At 35.2% G+C, this 17,158-nt stretch overlaps 1 protein-coding gene across 1 annotated transcript; it reads left to right on the plus strand.

The window, feature by feature from the left end:
* Positions 1-15,909: 15,909 nt before the first annotated feature.
* LOC110932319 lies at positions 15,910-16,614 on the plus strand. The gene has a single exon (XM_022175663.1). It carries the CDS (start codon positions 15,910-15,912, stop codon positions 16,612-16,614), a length of 705 nt encoding a protein of 234 aa, XP_022031355.1.
* The last annotated feature ends 544 nt before the right edge of the window (positions 16,615-17,158 follow it).

The following is a 17,158-nucleotide window of genomic DNA, read 5'->3' on the forward strand; positions in this document are numbered from 1 at the left end:
GCATGTTGCGGTTTCTTGATGATCCGAAGACTCCACATGCTTAGAACACCTCTTGAATATGGGTGTTCTTGTTTGAAGGAATCAATGGAAGGTTGAAAATGATGAGAAAAGAAATGAGTTATGATAGCTTGAGAATTATATTTTAAATATGATTGCCTAATAGTATTCATGAGCATGCTTATGCTTGAAATGGGCGTGTGGTTACGAAGTTAAAATGAATGCATTTTATTGAATTTCTGAAATGATTACACTCAATTTTAGTCAAAAGTTTCAAATTCAGTTATGAATTTATGTTTAGACTCTTAGATGTGAATCCCACTAAATGTATATTTTTATTTTATAAAATGTTTAAAATCAGATTTTTATAAAAAATAAATCTAGAATATAATTTTAAAGAAAACTATGTTCATATATATATATATATATATAATTAATTTATAAATAATAACAATTTTCAAAAAATACTTTTATTATTAATATTTTTAATAAATAAATAGGAATAGAAAATTGATATGATTAATTGGGAATTTAAAATCAAATAGTAAAACGGGTCAGGTTACAAGTATGGATAGTTGACAGATGTCACATAATCACTTAATCGTGCTAAGAATTGTTAAATTAACCACTAAACAAACACATACCAATAGCCAATAAAGACACACGAAGCACCTTATGGTGTAAGTTTGTGTTTTTCATATGATCCCGTAAGTAAGGAAATACCTGACATTTGAAAAATTGAAAATCGTCATAAGTTGGAGTTTGGCTAAAAAGAACTTCAAATGGAGACTTGTGTAGGTCCGAGTTTCGGGACCGAAACCGTGATTCTTGTGATTATGTTCAAAGACGGAAGAGATTAGAGATGATAAACAAACAACTTTGTATTAATCCGGTAGTAAAACATTACAAATCGGCCCGATTATATGATAACCAAACTAATACCAAAGGAGTATACATCCGGGGAGAGACCAAGTGGTGATCTCTCCCGGTGAGGTCTCAAACCTCCTCTAACTCTCTTGTGTTGCAAATGGCAAGGGTTTTCTATTTATAGTCACACCCTTTGTCTTGCAAACACACACGGTCAACCGAATAACCCTCTCGTTTGACCACTTCAAACGAGCGGGTCTATACACGTTCGATAGACCGTTTCACTAACTATTACAAATTCAGCGTAAAATAATAACTAATCTATTCGACAAGCATCGGACACAAAATCTGCATCAACAAATTCCCCCTTGTCCGTTGCTGTCGAATGCTGAAAATGCAACTGCAATCGATCTTCAGTCAAGTATTCATCTTCTCTGTGTTAACAAATTCCCCCTTGACCGATGATCCAGGTAAGTAGTATCTTGATGCTCCTTGTATAATATTTCCCCCTCAAAGTACGCGTATCCGTGTTGGGTGTTGTGCAATTTCCTCAAAAGGCTCAATTGACCGATCTTCCGCTGATCTTCCAATACTCCAACCGGCATTTGATAAGGGTTCCATTTTTTTTAAAAAACTGCATCAAGTCTTGATCTTCAAGCATACTACATTGATAGAGATTTCTGGTGAACTGTCTTCTGTAAACCGTCTTTGTGGAATCGACCAAGTAATGCACTTTAATCTTCAGCATCAACACTCAGGAAAGTCAGCTAGACCAAGTGTATCCCTTGCAAGCTCAACCAAACGACACGCTTAGTTGAACTACATCCAGATCTCATTGTCTCGCCTTTGTGAAGTTGACCACGTAATGCACTACGGATCTTCAGCATCAGTACTCAGGAAGTCAGCTTGACCAAGTACATCGTTTGCAAACTCAACGAATTGAGTTACCCCCAGATCCCTGTAAAATCTCAAAGAAACATCAAACCCAAAACCGAATCCTGCAGGTCTTCAGCCTTGAACTATCAACTTTCATAAAGATTCCCCCAGGTCTTCAGTAAACAGCGCTTTGAAACTACTGTCGACTTTAGATACCTGTATGTTTCCGTGCAAAACTCTTCACGCTGGCTGGAGAATTAATTAAAATCCTCAAATATGTGTCTATGCAAAACATTCCACGCAGAACCGTTTGTATCACCAGAAAATCACAAACTCTACCACCTGTGATTGCGTTTAGAAATTTACCGAAGAAATTCAACATATGAAAATTTTTATCCCCCCATTTCTTTGGTAAAATCTCTAAACCTTAACAGATTCTTTCCACTTCAAAGAAAACAGTCGTCAATTTCACATAACAAATTCTCTCCACTGAGTAGAATTTATCTTCAAATGTTCACCAATTCCCTCCACTGAGCGGAACTGTCATCAATCTTCATTGAATGTTCTCGGTTCCGAAAAATCACGAAAACGACTTTCTTCTTTGCATATTCTAGTTGAATAAGAACGTCCCCTAGTACCCCGTAGGATCCGACTTGTATCCCTCCAAAGACTTTGTGAACTCGTTAGGACCGGTATTGACATTCTAGGTTCATTCATTCGTTACCAAATGCGAGAATATGACAATAAACAAAAATATTTCTTCGTTGCATATTCTAGTTGATAAAGAAATTTCGCCTAGTACCCCGTAGGATCCGACTTGTATCCCTCCAAAGACTTTGTGAACTCGTTAGGACCGGTATAGACATTCCAGGTTCATACGTTCGTTTTCAAATGCGAGAATATGACAATAAACAAAATGCTTTCGAACATTTACGAATAACCGATAACAATCATAAACATTGACGTGCGGAAGTGAACATACCGTTTTGTTTTTGGCCCATAGTAGTCACGTCACTATTTTTTGACATTTTCATCGGTAACCGTGACTACCCCACATTTTTCAAAATCAAGTTTTCATCATCTCTTGTTTTCATCATGCCGCATCATCCCGCGTGCTCCCAAATTCGTACGAATTTGATGTTGAGATTTGGAAGCCCGGTCAAATAATCTTCGCGAATACCCGACCCCACTTTGCAAATCATGTAAAAACCTTGGCCCATGTAGTGATCGTGTAGTCTCGGCCAGCTAGTTGTTTTAAAAAAAAATTTAAGAACCAAGTTTGCATCAAAACTCAAAGCCCACAATTGAACTTATAAGACCCGGCCCGCTAAAATATCCATACTTAAACCCAAATTCGAACACTCATTAGAGTTCCACCATGATCCAGAAAGGAATATAACAAACACTTGAAAAACCAAGTATCCTTTTAACACCCCACTTGAACTATATGGATCCACCCAAGAGAATGTTCGGATGTTGGGCTTCCAGGTGGGCCTAAGATAATGTTCAAACATAATAATTTTCCAATAAAAGGCCAAAGTCACTACATGCTCATTGGCCGACAACAAAACCCTAGACACAAAGAGATGTCAGTTGCCATCTCTTCATCTTTTCTTTGTCTGCGATGAACAAAACAAAAAAAAATAACCTGAGCAGCCTCAATCTCTCTTTCTCTCTGAGATATACTTCAGCCGACAACCATGGTTATCCAGCGATTCACAAACATCAAACAGTTCTTGTGACATACAAACTCAAAACTGCAAATTCACGAAGGATATATCTTTCGAAGTTGTTCATGGTGAGGATGATCCCTCGAAATCTGTCAACCGAAGGATGATCTTTCGATTCTGGATCCTTCGAAACTGTCTGATCTTTCGATTCTGGATCCTTCGAAACCGTCTGATCTTTCGATTCTGGATCCTTCGAAACTGTCTGATCTTTCGATTCTGGATCCTTCGAAACTGTCTGATCTTTCGAAATATGCTGGATCTTTCGAAGTTGTTGAGGGTAAAGATGATCTTTCGAAGTTGTTGAAGGTTCCCACAAATATCTGGCACAAATATCTGATCCTTCGAGCACCTTTATCATCTTTCGGGGTACCTTTACATCTTTCGAAATATGAAGCTGCCAAGAACATCAAGAACACAGCCTCTGTGTAATTTTGCAGACTTGACGAAAATACTTTGTATACAATTTTTGGTGATGATAACTTGAATATTTAGGTGAAAAGCATAAAACCCAACACTCGTTTCAGCACAGATCTGAATATTCGGGTCCAGATCTGAGTTTTTCTCATTTTTACCCAAACTTTCTTCTTGAACAAAAATCACTAAAATCACAGATCTAGAGCACATGTGACTTAGTAAACGGTTAGATTTACTAAATCGGGCACCATGGCTCTGATACCAATTGTAGGTCCGAGTTTCGGGACCGAAACCGTGATTCTTGTGATTATGTTCAAAGACGGAAGAGATTAGAGATGATAAACAAACAACTTTGTATTAATCCGGTAGTAAAACATTACAAATCGGCCCGATTATATGATAACCGAACTAATACCAAAGGAGTATACATCCGGGGAGAGACCAAGTGGTGATCTCTCCCGGTGAGGTCTCAAACCTCCTCTAACTCTCTTGTGTTGCAAATGGCAAGGGTTTTCTATTTATAGTCACACCCCTTGTCTTGCAAACACACACGGTCAACCGAATAACCCTCTCGTTTGACCACTTCAAACGAGCGGGTCTATACACGTTCGATAGACCGTTTCACTAACTATTACAAATTCAGCGTAAAATAATAACTAATATATTCGACAAGCATCGGACACAAAATCTGCATCAACAACTTGTGATAAAGTAATGGAGCGAAAAAATGTTTATAATGTATGTTGTCGAGGTTAATGCATCAACCGATAAATTTGTCAGAGCATGAGAGTTGAATAATATTACAAGTCCGGTTTCAGTTATATACCGGGTTTCCCTTCGGCTCTCCCATTTTGTTGGGGTATGATAGGGCATGGAAGGCGATTCTGAATTCCATGTTGTTGAAAAAATTATTGCACCCGATTGTTTGTGAATTCAGTGCCACCATCACTATGAAAGACCTTAACTTTGCGTGAAATTTGTCTTGGCAGAAATGGTAAGAAAACCATCAAAGCATTATATAACTCAAACTTAGTTTTTGATGGATAGCACCGTGTGAACTGGGAATAGTCATCAATGAAAACAACATAGTAACAAAAACCATCATGCGAAATAACATGTGCTTTATCCCCAAAGATCACAATATATTAAATCTAAAGCATGCGTAGAAGTGTAGAACATTTATTATTTAAATCAAAAGCTAAATGACGTGGCTTTGATAACTGACATGAAGAACAAAGTCCCGGTTTGGGAAATAACGAAGTAACACATAAATGACTAGTTTTATGCAATTTATAATTAACATGAAAAAATACGTGACCTTACAAAAAAAGCTTTATTTGATGTGTTGAGCAAGAAGCCTCAAATATTCGTTTTCCTTCCCGAATAACGTAGAGTCCATTCTCACATGTCCCTCGTGCTAGCACTTCCTTCATCTTTTGATCTTGAATATTAAAGAAATTATTAGGAAATAGAACATTAACAAGAGAGTAATTCGTGAGTTTACTAATAGAGAGAAATCTCTTTGTGAGATGAGGAACCCAAGAACATGGCGTAATGGAAGCTTTGTATCGATAGGAGTGTCCCCAAATTTAGGGACGAGTAAGGATTGCCCATTTCCAAAAGACACAAGATCATTACCTAGATTAGTGTAAGTGGAAGCTAGATCATCAGGGGTTGGTGTCATGTGAGCAGTAGCGCTGTCGACATGCCAATTCGAATAATTTCTAGTAATGTGACACTGAGACTGAAAAGCTTGTGCAAGGTTTACTTCAAGGGATGGGCATGTTGAGCAAAGATGGATGAACTAGGACAAGAAGTGGCATGTCCTTTTCTGCATAGCTAGTATTGTGGTGGTCAACGACCACAACCATGACCCAACCCATGTGATCGATCTCTGTTGGAAGAAGAAGAGGAAAACCCATGAATATTTTGAGGAGGAGCCTGCAGATCTAGGTTGTTGTGCCACACAAGCAGCATGTGGGATGGTATAAACATGAATAACTTGCAGTTCTCTGCTTTGGATCAGAGAACCCGAAAATTGGATGATGATGGAAGGAACGATGGGTGGTGGAGAAAGTTTCAAAAGCGGATCGAGTACCACATAGGAACCAATGGCATTTGTCGTCATTATCGATTGGATGACCAATGGCTACAAATTGATCACATTGAAGTTTAACTTTTCAACCATCTTCGAAGATGGTTGATAAACCCTTTTGCAATTGGTGAAAGGTGTCCCGAAAAGTATGCATATGCTCCAAAGAATGGTGGTTATAAGCAGCCTTAAGAGCGAGCCAAACCTGTCTAGCGAAAGGAAGGCCGACAACTTCAGACACAACTTCTTTCGATAATAAGTCTTTCCAGGTTGCATAAGCAGGATTATGGTGGTTTTCCATCATTGGTGATGGTCTCGGGTGGAGGATGGACAATCCTATTAATGTGGCCTGGTAGGTTTTGGTAGTATAAAAAAAGAGAGACTTGGTTTTTCCAAAGAAAATATGGTCTGGTAGGTTTTGGTAGTATAAAAAAAGGAGAGACTTGGTTTTTCCAAAGAAGATAGTTAGAAGATGAGAGTTTGATAGGAAGAAGATGGAGAAGGGTATGGAGAGGTACGCTGATGGCAGACTCATCGGAAGGAGAAGAGTAGAACCGACCATGATCAAGATTTTTGGAGGAGGATGATCGTCAAAATTTAGATTGATACCATGAAAGTCTTCAAGATTGTTTTTTATTGAAAACAATAGTTACAATATATAGATTAGAGATCTCCTTTGATTGAGGGGAAAAAGTTGTCATAAAATATCAGATTTGACTATCTTTAATTACACACAATTACATATAACAAAAAGTTTAAGTTTACAGTGGACTATTCTATTACATTAATAATTTAAATTATTCAACGTTACCTAGCATTAAATCTAGGACCTCTCCTAAATGGCCTATCCTAAATGGGCTAGCCGTATTGGTATAAAAGTTATAGTTCCGAAAATTAGTAGTGATAGCCAAACACACATTCTAGTTCCGAAAATAGCTATATTGACATAAAATTTTGCATATATACAAAAACTATAAAATTCCCGTTTAGACAAACAATTAACATGCATACTCCCTATTTCTAAGATTCTGTTACTAGGTTTGAGGTTTCATTTCTTTTATGTTATTTATTTTAGCTATAATCAATTTGTTAAAATGCTCATGTTCTGTTATTTTAGTTTAATTCATCTTTACTCTCCATTCTATTTCGTCTATATGTGATTAATTAATACTTCTAAGTATGCTTTACATGTAATTAAATTGTTTGATTTTTAAATTGAAAATTACCGTGAGGTGTAATTTTCTTTTCATAAATGTTAACTTCAGTTGGTTTGTTTTTTTAACAGCAACTTTAGTTAATAGAGATCCAAATATTGATATGCAAATGAGAAACTTTAAATTATAAAATTTAATAAAAATCTTTAACTTTCATGGATTTTTTATTCTTTAACTAACTTTTCATGGATTTTTTATTCTTTAACTAAATTAACTAATTCATTATTAAAAAACCACAAAATTTCATGGTTTTTGGTAGTTACATCTATTGTGACGATTAACTAATAATAAATAATCACAAAGATATAAATTTTTTTAACATTACAATTAGTAGACAAATGAACATATGAACTAAAGGCTTTTCCAGAACATCACAATAAAATTCAGTCACACCATTAAAAGAGAGAGGATGAAACAAAATCTAATAAATAGTTAATAATAGTTATCACTAACACTACGTACGTGTTATGTAAGGTTGGATGTTGTATTGTTGGTGAGGTGCCACCTCGGATCAGGACAAGGGGAAAACCATATCACTCCTCTTTCCGATCGAAAATTCAGGGCTCACGTGCTTTATGGCAGAGATGGTGGTTTACGGTGGCGATTGTTTTTTTTTTTTTTTTTTTTTTTTTTTTTTTTTTTTGGGGGGGGGAGTAGGTTTTTAAGTTTTTTATACATAAAAACCTCAAAGGATATGGCCGAAACCCAAAGGGTAAATACCCGATAAATACCTGACAGGTAATGAGTCGGGTATGAAACATGATTTTACAAAAGGGTATGGGTATGGCTTAGCCATACCCGACCCATTTTTATCCCTGTCGATGAATATACTCGAAACCCGAACAATCTGGGGCGGGTATACTGGATACCCCAACGGGTATGGAATTAGAAAAAAAAAAATTCACGAGTATGGAATTAGGTGAAACAAGTGTGGCACCACATAGGCTTGCAGAAGGGGCTCTAAGAGGTTTCTGTGTGGCTTTATTAGGTCTTTATGTGAATTTGTTGTTTAGAGTTAAGGTAGCTAAATATAATTGGTTGAAAATTAAAAAAAAAACATAAAAACAGGCCTCGCTCTCGTAGCTCCCTCTGAGCTTGCACCATGTGCCCCCCTTAACGCCACCGTGTGGTGGTGTTAACGCCCTTAGCGCCTCTACCTTCGACGTGGCAGAGGTGTGCCCCCGTTAACCCACCACAACGAATGGTCTAAGTACATGGATTATATAATATAACTGTTGGATCAGTTCTGATTAGACATAATGGAAAACATGAAAACATACCTTTGATTGCATCAGTACAGGCCAGTAGAGAATCCAGATGGAGACGCAGCAATAAGGTTTGACATGATTGTCAGAGTGATCTGGTTCCTCCTTAGGGTGCAATCTAATGATGGTGATGATGAGAAACCGACAAGGGAATCGGTTAGGAGAGGGAGGCGAGATTGATGTTATGTGTTATTAGGGTTTGTGTAATTGTCTAACCCTTTAACCTCCACATTATTCTCCTTATATATGCACCCAGGAGGAAACCCTAATTAGTTAATAAGGGTAATTAGGCCCATCAACAATTACCAACTAATTATCTAATAGGATTGTTATATATTTTGATCCATATAATGTAAATGATTATAATGGCTACTAGATTAAATATAAAATAAATATATTTAATCTTACATTCTCCCACTTAGCCGAGTAATCATTTACTATGAGTATTAGATAAGCCTGATCAGGAGTTAACACTCATTTTAGCCTTAAACAAGTACTATAGCAGAGAAATACAGCCGTTGAATCATTATGCGACTCAGGACCCCCATTAATCATACTATAGCCTTAATTTAAAACCTAATCGTCATGATCAAAATACGCATAAGCCCTTTGTTTGATTTGTAACTTTATTTGTCTATATGTCATTATGTCGACTTGACATATTCTTAGAGACATATAAAATCAAACTGATGAGGAAAATTAACTAATACTTAATCATTCATAGTACGATATGCAATTGCGCACGACCATTTATTAATACCCGTCTATGAGCTCTCTTAATAAGACTTATGGGGAATAGCCCTTCAGTTATAGGATCCTTAAGCATATCATGAATGTATTCGATACAAAACTTAGTTTCCTCAATTCGTTCATAAACGAATAATTAATTGTGTATCGAAATTTAATGCAGCACCTCTTGAACTGTTACTGTTCAAGGAATCATGGTAGCTGACTTTATCACACTAAGTCTTCAAAACATTAATTATATGGAGTTAATAAACTTATAAGTCCATTAATAAATTTCCAACAACATTTAGTGACTATATTATGTCGTTATAACTTAGGTTCTTAATATCAGTGCATTATGACTCCTCCATGAGATAGATTTTTGTCTGCTGACATAAGGATATACCCAAAATTACATTTTATCATCTTTGAATATTTCAAAGTTAGAGTAATAAATCGGTTTTAATTCTCACTACTTCTTTAAATTGTAGCCTCTTTTCTTTTAAAGATATTGTAATACTCCATTTGATGCTTCACATTAATCTAGACATATCTAGTGTGTTGCAATATGAGTAATATCTAAACGAGTATAGACTTAAACTTACATAAGGCTTCTAATTAATTAAGCAAAAATAAATAATCTCATTTACCATATTATCCTCTGAAGGAGAGCAATATTGTTTGTTACATATGTAAGGACCCATTTAGTATTAAACTTATGGAACGGAACTAATATCCCATTGGGTCTATCTCAATATGTTATGATATCAATTACGTAAGAGATATCTCTAAGATTTATTATATCAAAGTTTGTGTTAACAATGCTTTGACTTATGTAACATATACTTGTCAAAAGAAAGTCATCTATATAGACAAGTTTATCTTAGTTGCTCCCACTCATTTTGAGGTATGTACATTAATCCACTTGGTTGTTGATGAAAATAATTACGTTAAGATTTCATCACATTATGATGTTTGCATTAACCCATACATGGATTTTATTGGCTAGAAATAAAATGTTCTTTAACCTTCAGTTTGGAACTTTCAGGTTGTTTTATGAACATGTAAATATGTCAGCCATTTGTTAGGAAAAATTGTTTTTAATGCTCATCTAATGTAGCTTTAAACTATTATAAGCTACTAGAACAGTGATGATCCTCAAAGAAAACTTTGATAATTTATCCCTTCCTAAGTATAACCTTTGACAATCAATCATGCCTCTTTGTGTCTTAACGTTTATATATTAGGATTTGGTTTAGTTATGAACACTCTTAGGTAACTCAATCAAATCCCAAACGTTATACGAACACATAAAATCAGTTTTACTAGAAAATGTTTTATTCCATTTAGAAGATTAATTGACACTAATGGCTTAATTTGAAGAGATAGGATCAGTAAACATTTCCAAAATCCATTTCAACTTCAGTTAGGGAGGTTATGTAATCATCAAAGTTATTAGGTTTTTATACCTAGATGACCCCCTGAGTTGATTATTGGGTTCATTAGAAGTTTCAGTTTTATGGATTAGCTTTTGGTTAGGTTGCTATCATTTTCAGGATTCTAAGTGTATAAGAGTTGGTGCAGTATGGTGTACAAGAGGTGTAATCGGAGTTAAATTCAGGGTGAAATTTAATCACACTCTTCCCCCCGCCTCTTGTATTCCTTGCAAATCATGATAAGGAATTTGACTACTCCCACTGACTTTAGAAATCTTTAGGAATTCAGCATGTTTAGGGTCAATATTTAACGACCGAAAAAATTCTAATAGAGAAAACAAATTAATAACGTTAGTCGTTGTGATTTCTCTTGTTGAGGATTATGTTAGTTTAGGTAGGAAATCTAAGTGTGCCCACAATTAAGCAACAATGAAACTTTTGTAAGAGTAGCATTAGATTTTAAGGAGACAAGTTTTGATAGAACAGTGTCGAGATGGAGCGGTGTCTTGTACAAGAGGTGCAAATAGAGGTAATGTGAAATTTTCACTCCCCATCTCTTGCAACTTTTGCAACTTATTATTAAGACACTTAATGCTCCCACTGATCTTTAATATCTCTAGAAAAGCTACAAGAGAAGTTTAATGAGCTACGTGACGTGGGAACCTATCATATATACGTTAGACTTTATTTGATTTCTTTAATGTCCAGATATCATAAGAAACTTAAAGGACATATTTAATAGAAATCTTATTAAGTATATATATGAATAGATTTCTTCTAAGACCGTGGGCCATATGCGACAAAATTTAGATACAAGTTGATAGTCTTTCAAATGATAAATGAATTATGTCTGAATATTCCTTTTGGAATAAGTTCCACGAATGTCAATGAATGACTTATGATGGACCCATACTTATTCCTTAAGCCAAGTAGTATTTAGGGCTTTAACGTCATGATTTAAAATCACTTAGAATGAGATTCGATGAAAAAAATCATCTTCATTAACCATGTCTTGATTTCTCATGAATTTTGGTTATAATGGATGAAATTTATAAGTCTCATTTTCCTTTTGTCAAATTCTCATTTACATGATGACAAAAGTTGTGAAAGAGTAAGGTATCATCTAGTTTTATCTTAGTAATGTTTCAATCCAGATATTTAGAACAAATAAAATGAGAGTTTAAGGTAAGTGTGACTTTATGTTGACTATGCAAACCTCACAATCTTCATAACATTGCTTAATTATGATACTATATTCTGATTAATCTTCAGAATATATAAGGTATCGAAAAGCTTTGTTAGAAGACTGCTTATTATGGTTCTTATAGCCTTAACAATTAGTTTTGTCACTAACTCTCATGTTAGTTATTTGTCGAATTCTGGTAAGGAAACGTATGGAACTAGAGTCAACTTAATCATGTGTTAATTGGAGTATTAAAATTATAAGACTTAAATATCATTATTAAGTGACTATCTAATTAATTTATCCAACTGTTCTTTAGAATAATGGATAGTCTCGTTGCTTATGTCTAGTCTAATGGCATAATTATACAGTGAGATTTTCCCTTGAAGAACCTTAGAGTTGGGATTTTGTACTTGTATTTTGTCTATGGACCTTAGAATAATCCTCTTTTAAAGTTTTAAATGGTTGTAAGGTGAGTAACAACTTATTTTCCAGATTCAAACATTTATTTCTTTGTACATATGTTGCTTATCAACACACTCGTTATACTTTGGTACTTTTGAGTGTTATAGTTGATTTATAAGGCATCAAATTGTACAAGTGAAAACTTAGTATGTAATGTACTGGAAAAATGTACTTATTTCCATGCGTAAGCCCTTAACTTTATGGGTTATGGTATTGTACATTATTATGTATTCACATATACCACTTAGCTTTATAGTTTAGAATTTTAAATGAAGGCATGCATCTTAGGAATTCTTGTGATTATTCCACAATAATAGATTAGTCTTAGGAAAAACTTAATCTGGAATAACCTTTTTAGTGACAGCACTTATGTTAGAGAGTTCTTGATTATCATAAGAGACATCGTGTTCGATTTGTCATATTAATCATGCTCTACTTTTCTTATGTAGTAATCATTATCAGAAGAGAGAAATAGGATTATCGTGTCTTAAGAGATAATCAAGAATTTAATTTAAGAGCTAATTCTTATAGAAACTTTAAATAAAGCAAAACATTTTAGGCTTAAGAATTAGAGTGGATGAGATATAGATTTATAGAAGAAAATTATAGTGAGTAAAATTATGGGTACTAAGAATAAGGCAGACGAAATGATCATAAAAATTAATTAAGGATCATTAACATAAGGATCATTATGTGAAGAGGTTGTGATATGTCTATTACTAACATCAAAATAATAGACTTATTTAAAGTTCTACTTAAACGAAGACAAATCAGCTTTGGCCAGAAGTGTAATCATTTAAGCATGTGTGCAAAGTGGTTGTAACAAATCAGCTTTGGCCAGAAATTGAGACAATCACTTTAGTTATGCACTTGTTAAGTATGCCATCTATGAAGGAATTAAATCAGCTTTGGCCAGATATTAAGACATTCATGTTTATGATGCACACTTAACATAGCTTTCGTAATACTTGAACGATAAGTAGATGCATCAAATCAGCTTTGGCCAGAAGTGATACATCAGAAGCTCATTCAAGTTAAGCCATTTTGGTTTTGTAAAACATTATTTGATCCTCATTAATTAACTAAGTAATTACAAAAACTAATCATTTAATAGCAAACCACCTATTAGCACGGATCGAACTCCGCGGTGAGTTCGCCGGGGGGTTCGCGGCGGAGCCCCGAGCTAAGTCTTAGTTCACATTAAACAGCCTAAAATAATGAGGTTTCGAGTGAGATCTCGACTCATTATGAGGTCTCGACTCATTAAGGTCTCGAGTCGCAACCTCAGTGTCTCGAGTCGTAATCATGGTCTCGACTGCTGTGAATTATGAGATCTCGATTCCTTATGAGGTCTCGAGTCGCAACCATGGTCTCGAGTTGTGACCTTGTGGTCTCGAATTGTAGCTTTATGGTCTCGAGTCGCAACCTTATGGTCTCGAGTTGTGACCTTATGGTCTCGAGTCGAGACCTTTGTCTCGAGTTGTAACGATTGAAGCCCTTAGTACGTGGTCTCGAGTCGAGACCTTATGATCTCGAGTCGAAATCATTGTCTCGAGTTATAAACATTTGAGAACACTTATGCTTTCGAGTCGAGTTCTTGTGGTCTCGAGTCGAGACCTTGGTCTCGGGGGGTTAAAATTTATCTCGAAACTCCTGTGACAGTTGTTGTTGTGAAAACATAACTGAAAATTCGAATTGTTAGGGATTTTGAGATATGGTTTCCTGTTTTAGTGATGATCTAATTTTATCATAATATTTCGAAAATTTTATCTGATTATCTATTAACAGATTTCGAAAATCTTTAGAATGCAAAACAGATCAAAACAGGAAATAACACTCAAAATCCAAATTATATTCCAAAACATAACGGAATTTTCGAATTTTCCTAAGAACATGATGAACCCTAAAAAAATAAAACATAATTCTGGAACCCGAAACCTGAATTTTAAGGCTTTTTATAACAGATTTCGGACTTGATTTTAACCATTATGATTTCGAGTCATTTATATAACATTCTTTTTCCGAAAAAATTGATCTCGGCACATCAGACTCGAAACCAGCCTTGATGTTCATTGAATTTTCAAAACTTATGTTTTCCAGATTTCAATCCCAGAATAATGGATAAAATCGGAACTAATTTATCAACATATGCTCTGATACCACATGTTGGATCAGTTCTGATTAGACATAATGGAAAACATGAAAACATACCTTTGATTGCATCAGTACAGCCCAGTAGAGAATCCAGATGGAGACGCAACAATAAGGTTTGACATGATTGTCAGAGTGATCTGGTTCCTCCTTAGGGTGCAATCTAATGATGGTGATGATGAGAAACCGACAAGGGAATCGGTTATGAGAGGGAGGCGAGATTGATGTTATGTGTTATTAAGGTTTGTGTAATTGTCTAACCCTTTAACCTCCACATTATTCTCCTTATATATGCACACAGGAGGAAACCCTAATTAGGTAATAAGGGTAATTAGGCCCATCAACAATTACCAACTAATTATCTAATAGGATTGTTATATATTTTGATCCATATAATATAAATGATTATAATGGCTACTAGATTAAATATAAAATAAATATATTTAATCTTACAATAACAAACGGTGATCTTGTGCCATATGACATTAAGGTGTGTTGGAAATATGTTCCTCTCCAAGCTGTCGAAGATTCAAGTCTCATGGTGGACAAATATGTAGATACAAGAGTAGGATTAGAAACTGCGTGAATTAGTTGTTCAACACACACACCAGGTTGGAAACCGTGTATTACACGAGTTGAACAAATGAAATATTAAAAAACGATAAATTGATTGTAAAGGAGCATAAGAAAATAATTTCAAGCAGGTTGGAAACCATGTATTACACGAGTTGAACAAATAAAATATTAAAAAACGATAAATTGATTGCAAAGGAGCATAAGAAAACAATTTCAAAAGAAGCGAGTCACCGATATTAGATTAGGACAAGTTAATAAAAATGGCCAAAAAAACGATGTTGGGCTATTAGGGTCATAAAATTGTGTCATGTGACACCGCATTTACTTATTTACCAACTGTGTGTATGTCTCCGTATAAATAACATCGTATAAAACTACAAAAGTTGAATTTTAATGCCTTACGTAGCTAAAGGTTTAGGAAACTAGAAATGTTTCAATACATAATTATGAGAAGTAAGAATCGTATAACACTTGAATGTGTACTTAAGGTGGTATTTTTTAACTAACTACTACATGTTATCATCTTTCATTTTTATATACAAGTTTTTTTTTAAACGACAATCATTACTGCAACTTTTCTTTACACTAATAATTCTAAACTACTCTCATGCTTAGGTTTAAATCTGAAACCTCACCTCACGAGTACTTCTCATAGTTCACTACTCAAACCTAATTAATTAGGTGATTTAAAGTTTGATTTAAGGTTGAACTTATTATTAGTAGTAGTATTTTGTACTAAAATATGCAGTGGTGAAGCTTGAGATTTCCGACGAGGGGGTCGAAAACGTATATACCCAAAAAAATCTATAGAACCAGGGTCGAAAACGTATATACCAAAAAAAATTTTATACAAAAACCACATATGTTACACTACTGAGTGAAAAGTTCGAAGAGTCACCCTGCGCCCCTGAAAATATATGATTGTAGATGAGACACTCGAAAATACGGTGGTTAGAAACCCTGATATAGTTGCAGAGCTGAATGCTCTTCTTGCGGAGATCGCGGCGGTTGTGTTGTCCGATAGAACGGATTCGTGGAGGTGGCTAGGCGAAAACTCGGGCAGTTTCTCCGTTAGCTCGGCTCGCCGGCATTTGGAAAGAAGGTTGGTGAATGATAACAGTTTTGTGCTAGAGTGGTGCAAATGGATCCCAATAAAATGTGACGTTTTTTCGTGGAGAGCGGAAATGGGCAGAATTCCCACCGCGGATGCTTTACGAATGAGAGGGATTTCGGTTGGTGATGGCTTGTGCCCTCTTTGCCGGTCGGAGGAGGAGACTTCTGTCCACCTGTTCACTTCTTGTCTGGTTGCTTCGGTTCTATGGCAGAAGGTGAGTTCCTGGTGCCGTATGCCCCCTATTTTCGCTTTCTCGGTCCGTGACTTGCTGGATGTTCACAAAACTGGTTCTCACAAGGCTGAAGCAAAGAAGAGGATTCAGGGCATCATTCGGGTAGCCTGTTGGAGTATTTGGTTGGCGCGTAACAATGCTATTTTTTCGGGAAAAGAGGTTAAGGTAGAAGAGATATTTAGCGATGTTAGATCTTTGGGATTTTTATGGTATAAACATAGAATCAGGAACAACCCGATCTCGTGGTCGGATTGGTGTAATTTTGTAATTATTTAGTGTTGTTTTGGTCCCCGGCTCGGTCTTCGAGCTCGGGTGTTTTGTGAATGAAGTTAACCTTTCAAAAAAAAAGAAACCCTGATATAGGTGCGTGGGAAGTGGGGACAATTTGATTGTGGGGGAGACACAAAATCTTACAGGATACGTTATATGGTTTTTTCGATCTACAAGTTTGGAGGGTACATTGGTAACCCCACCCTTATAATATCCTTGCATTTAAAAGAAAAAAAAACAATCATAATCATAACATCAACATGTTTTTTTAAAATCGTGATGTATTTGCTAGATGCTTAACCTATCTTTCTCATTACACTTTAACAAATATCTTTTTTTTTATAAAATTATATCTTATTTCATGTCATTTTATAAAATTATATCTTATTTCATGTCAAGTATTTATATTATTGATAAATAATGATAATCTTTATTTAACACATATCATCCAAATCTTTACCTAAACCTTAGCTATTTTTTTAACAAATAGCCATTAATTAATCAAATTTCATTCATGCCGAAAAGTAGGTATGATCCATCATAATTCCTA

This window comes from Helianthus annuus, chromosome 3, assembly GCF_002127325.2.
Source record: "Helianthus annuus cultivar XRQ/B chromosome 3, HanXRQr2.0-SUNRISE, whole genome shotgun sequence".
In the NCBI taxonomy this organism is placed as follows: Eukaryota; Viridiplantae; Streptophyta; class Magnoliopsida; order Asterales; family Asteraceae; genus Helianthus; species Helianthus annuus.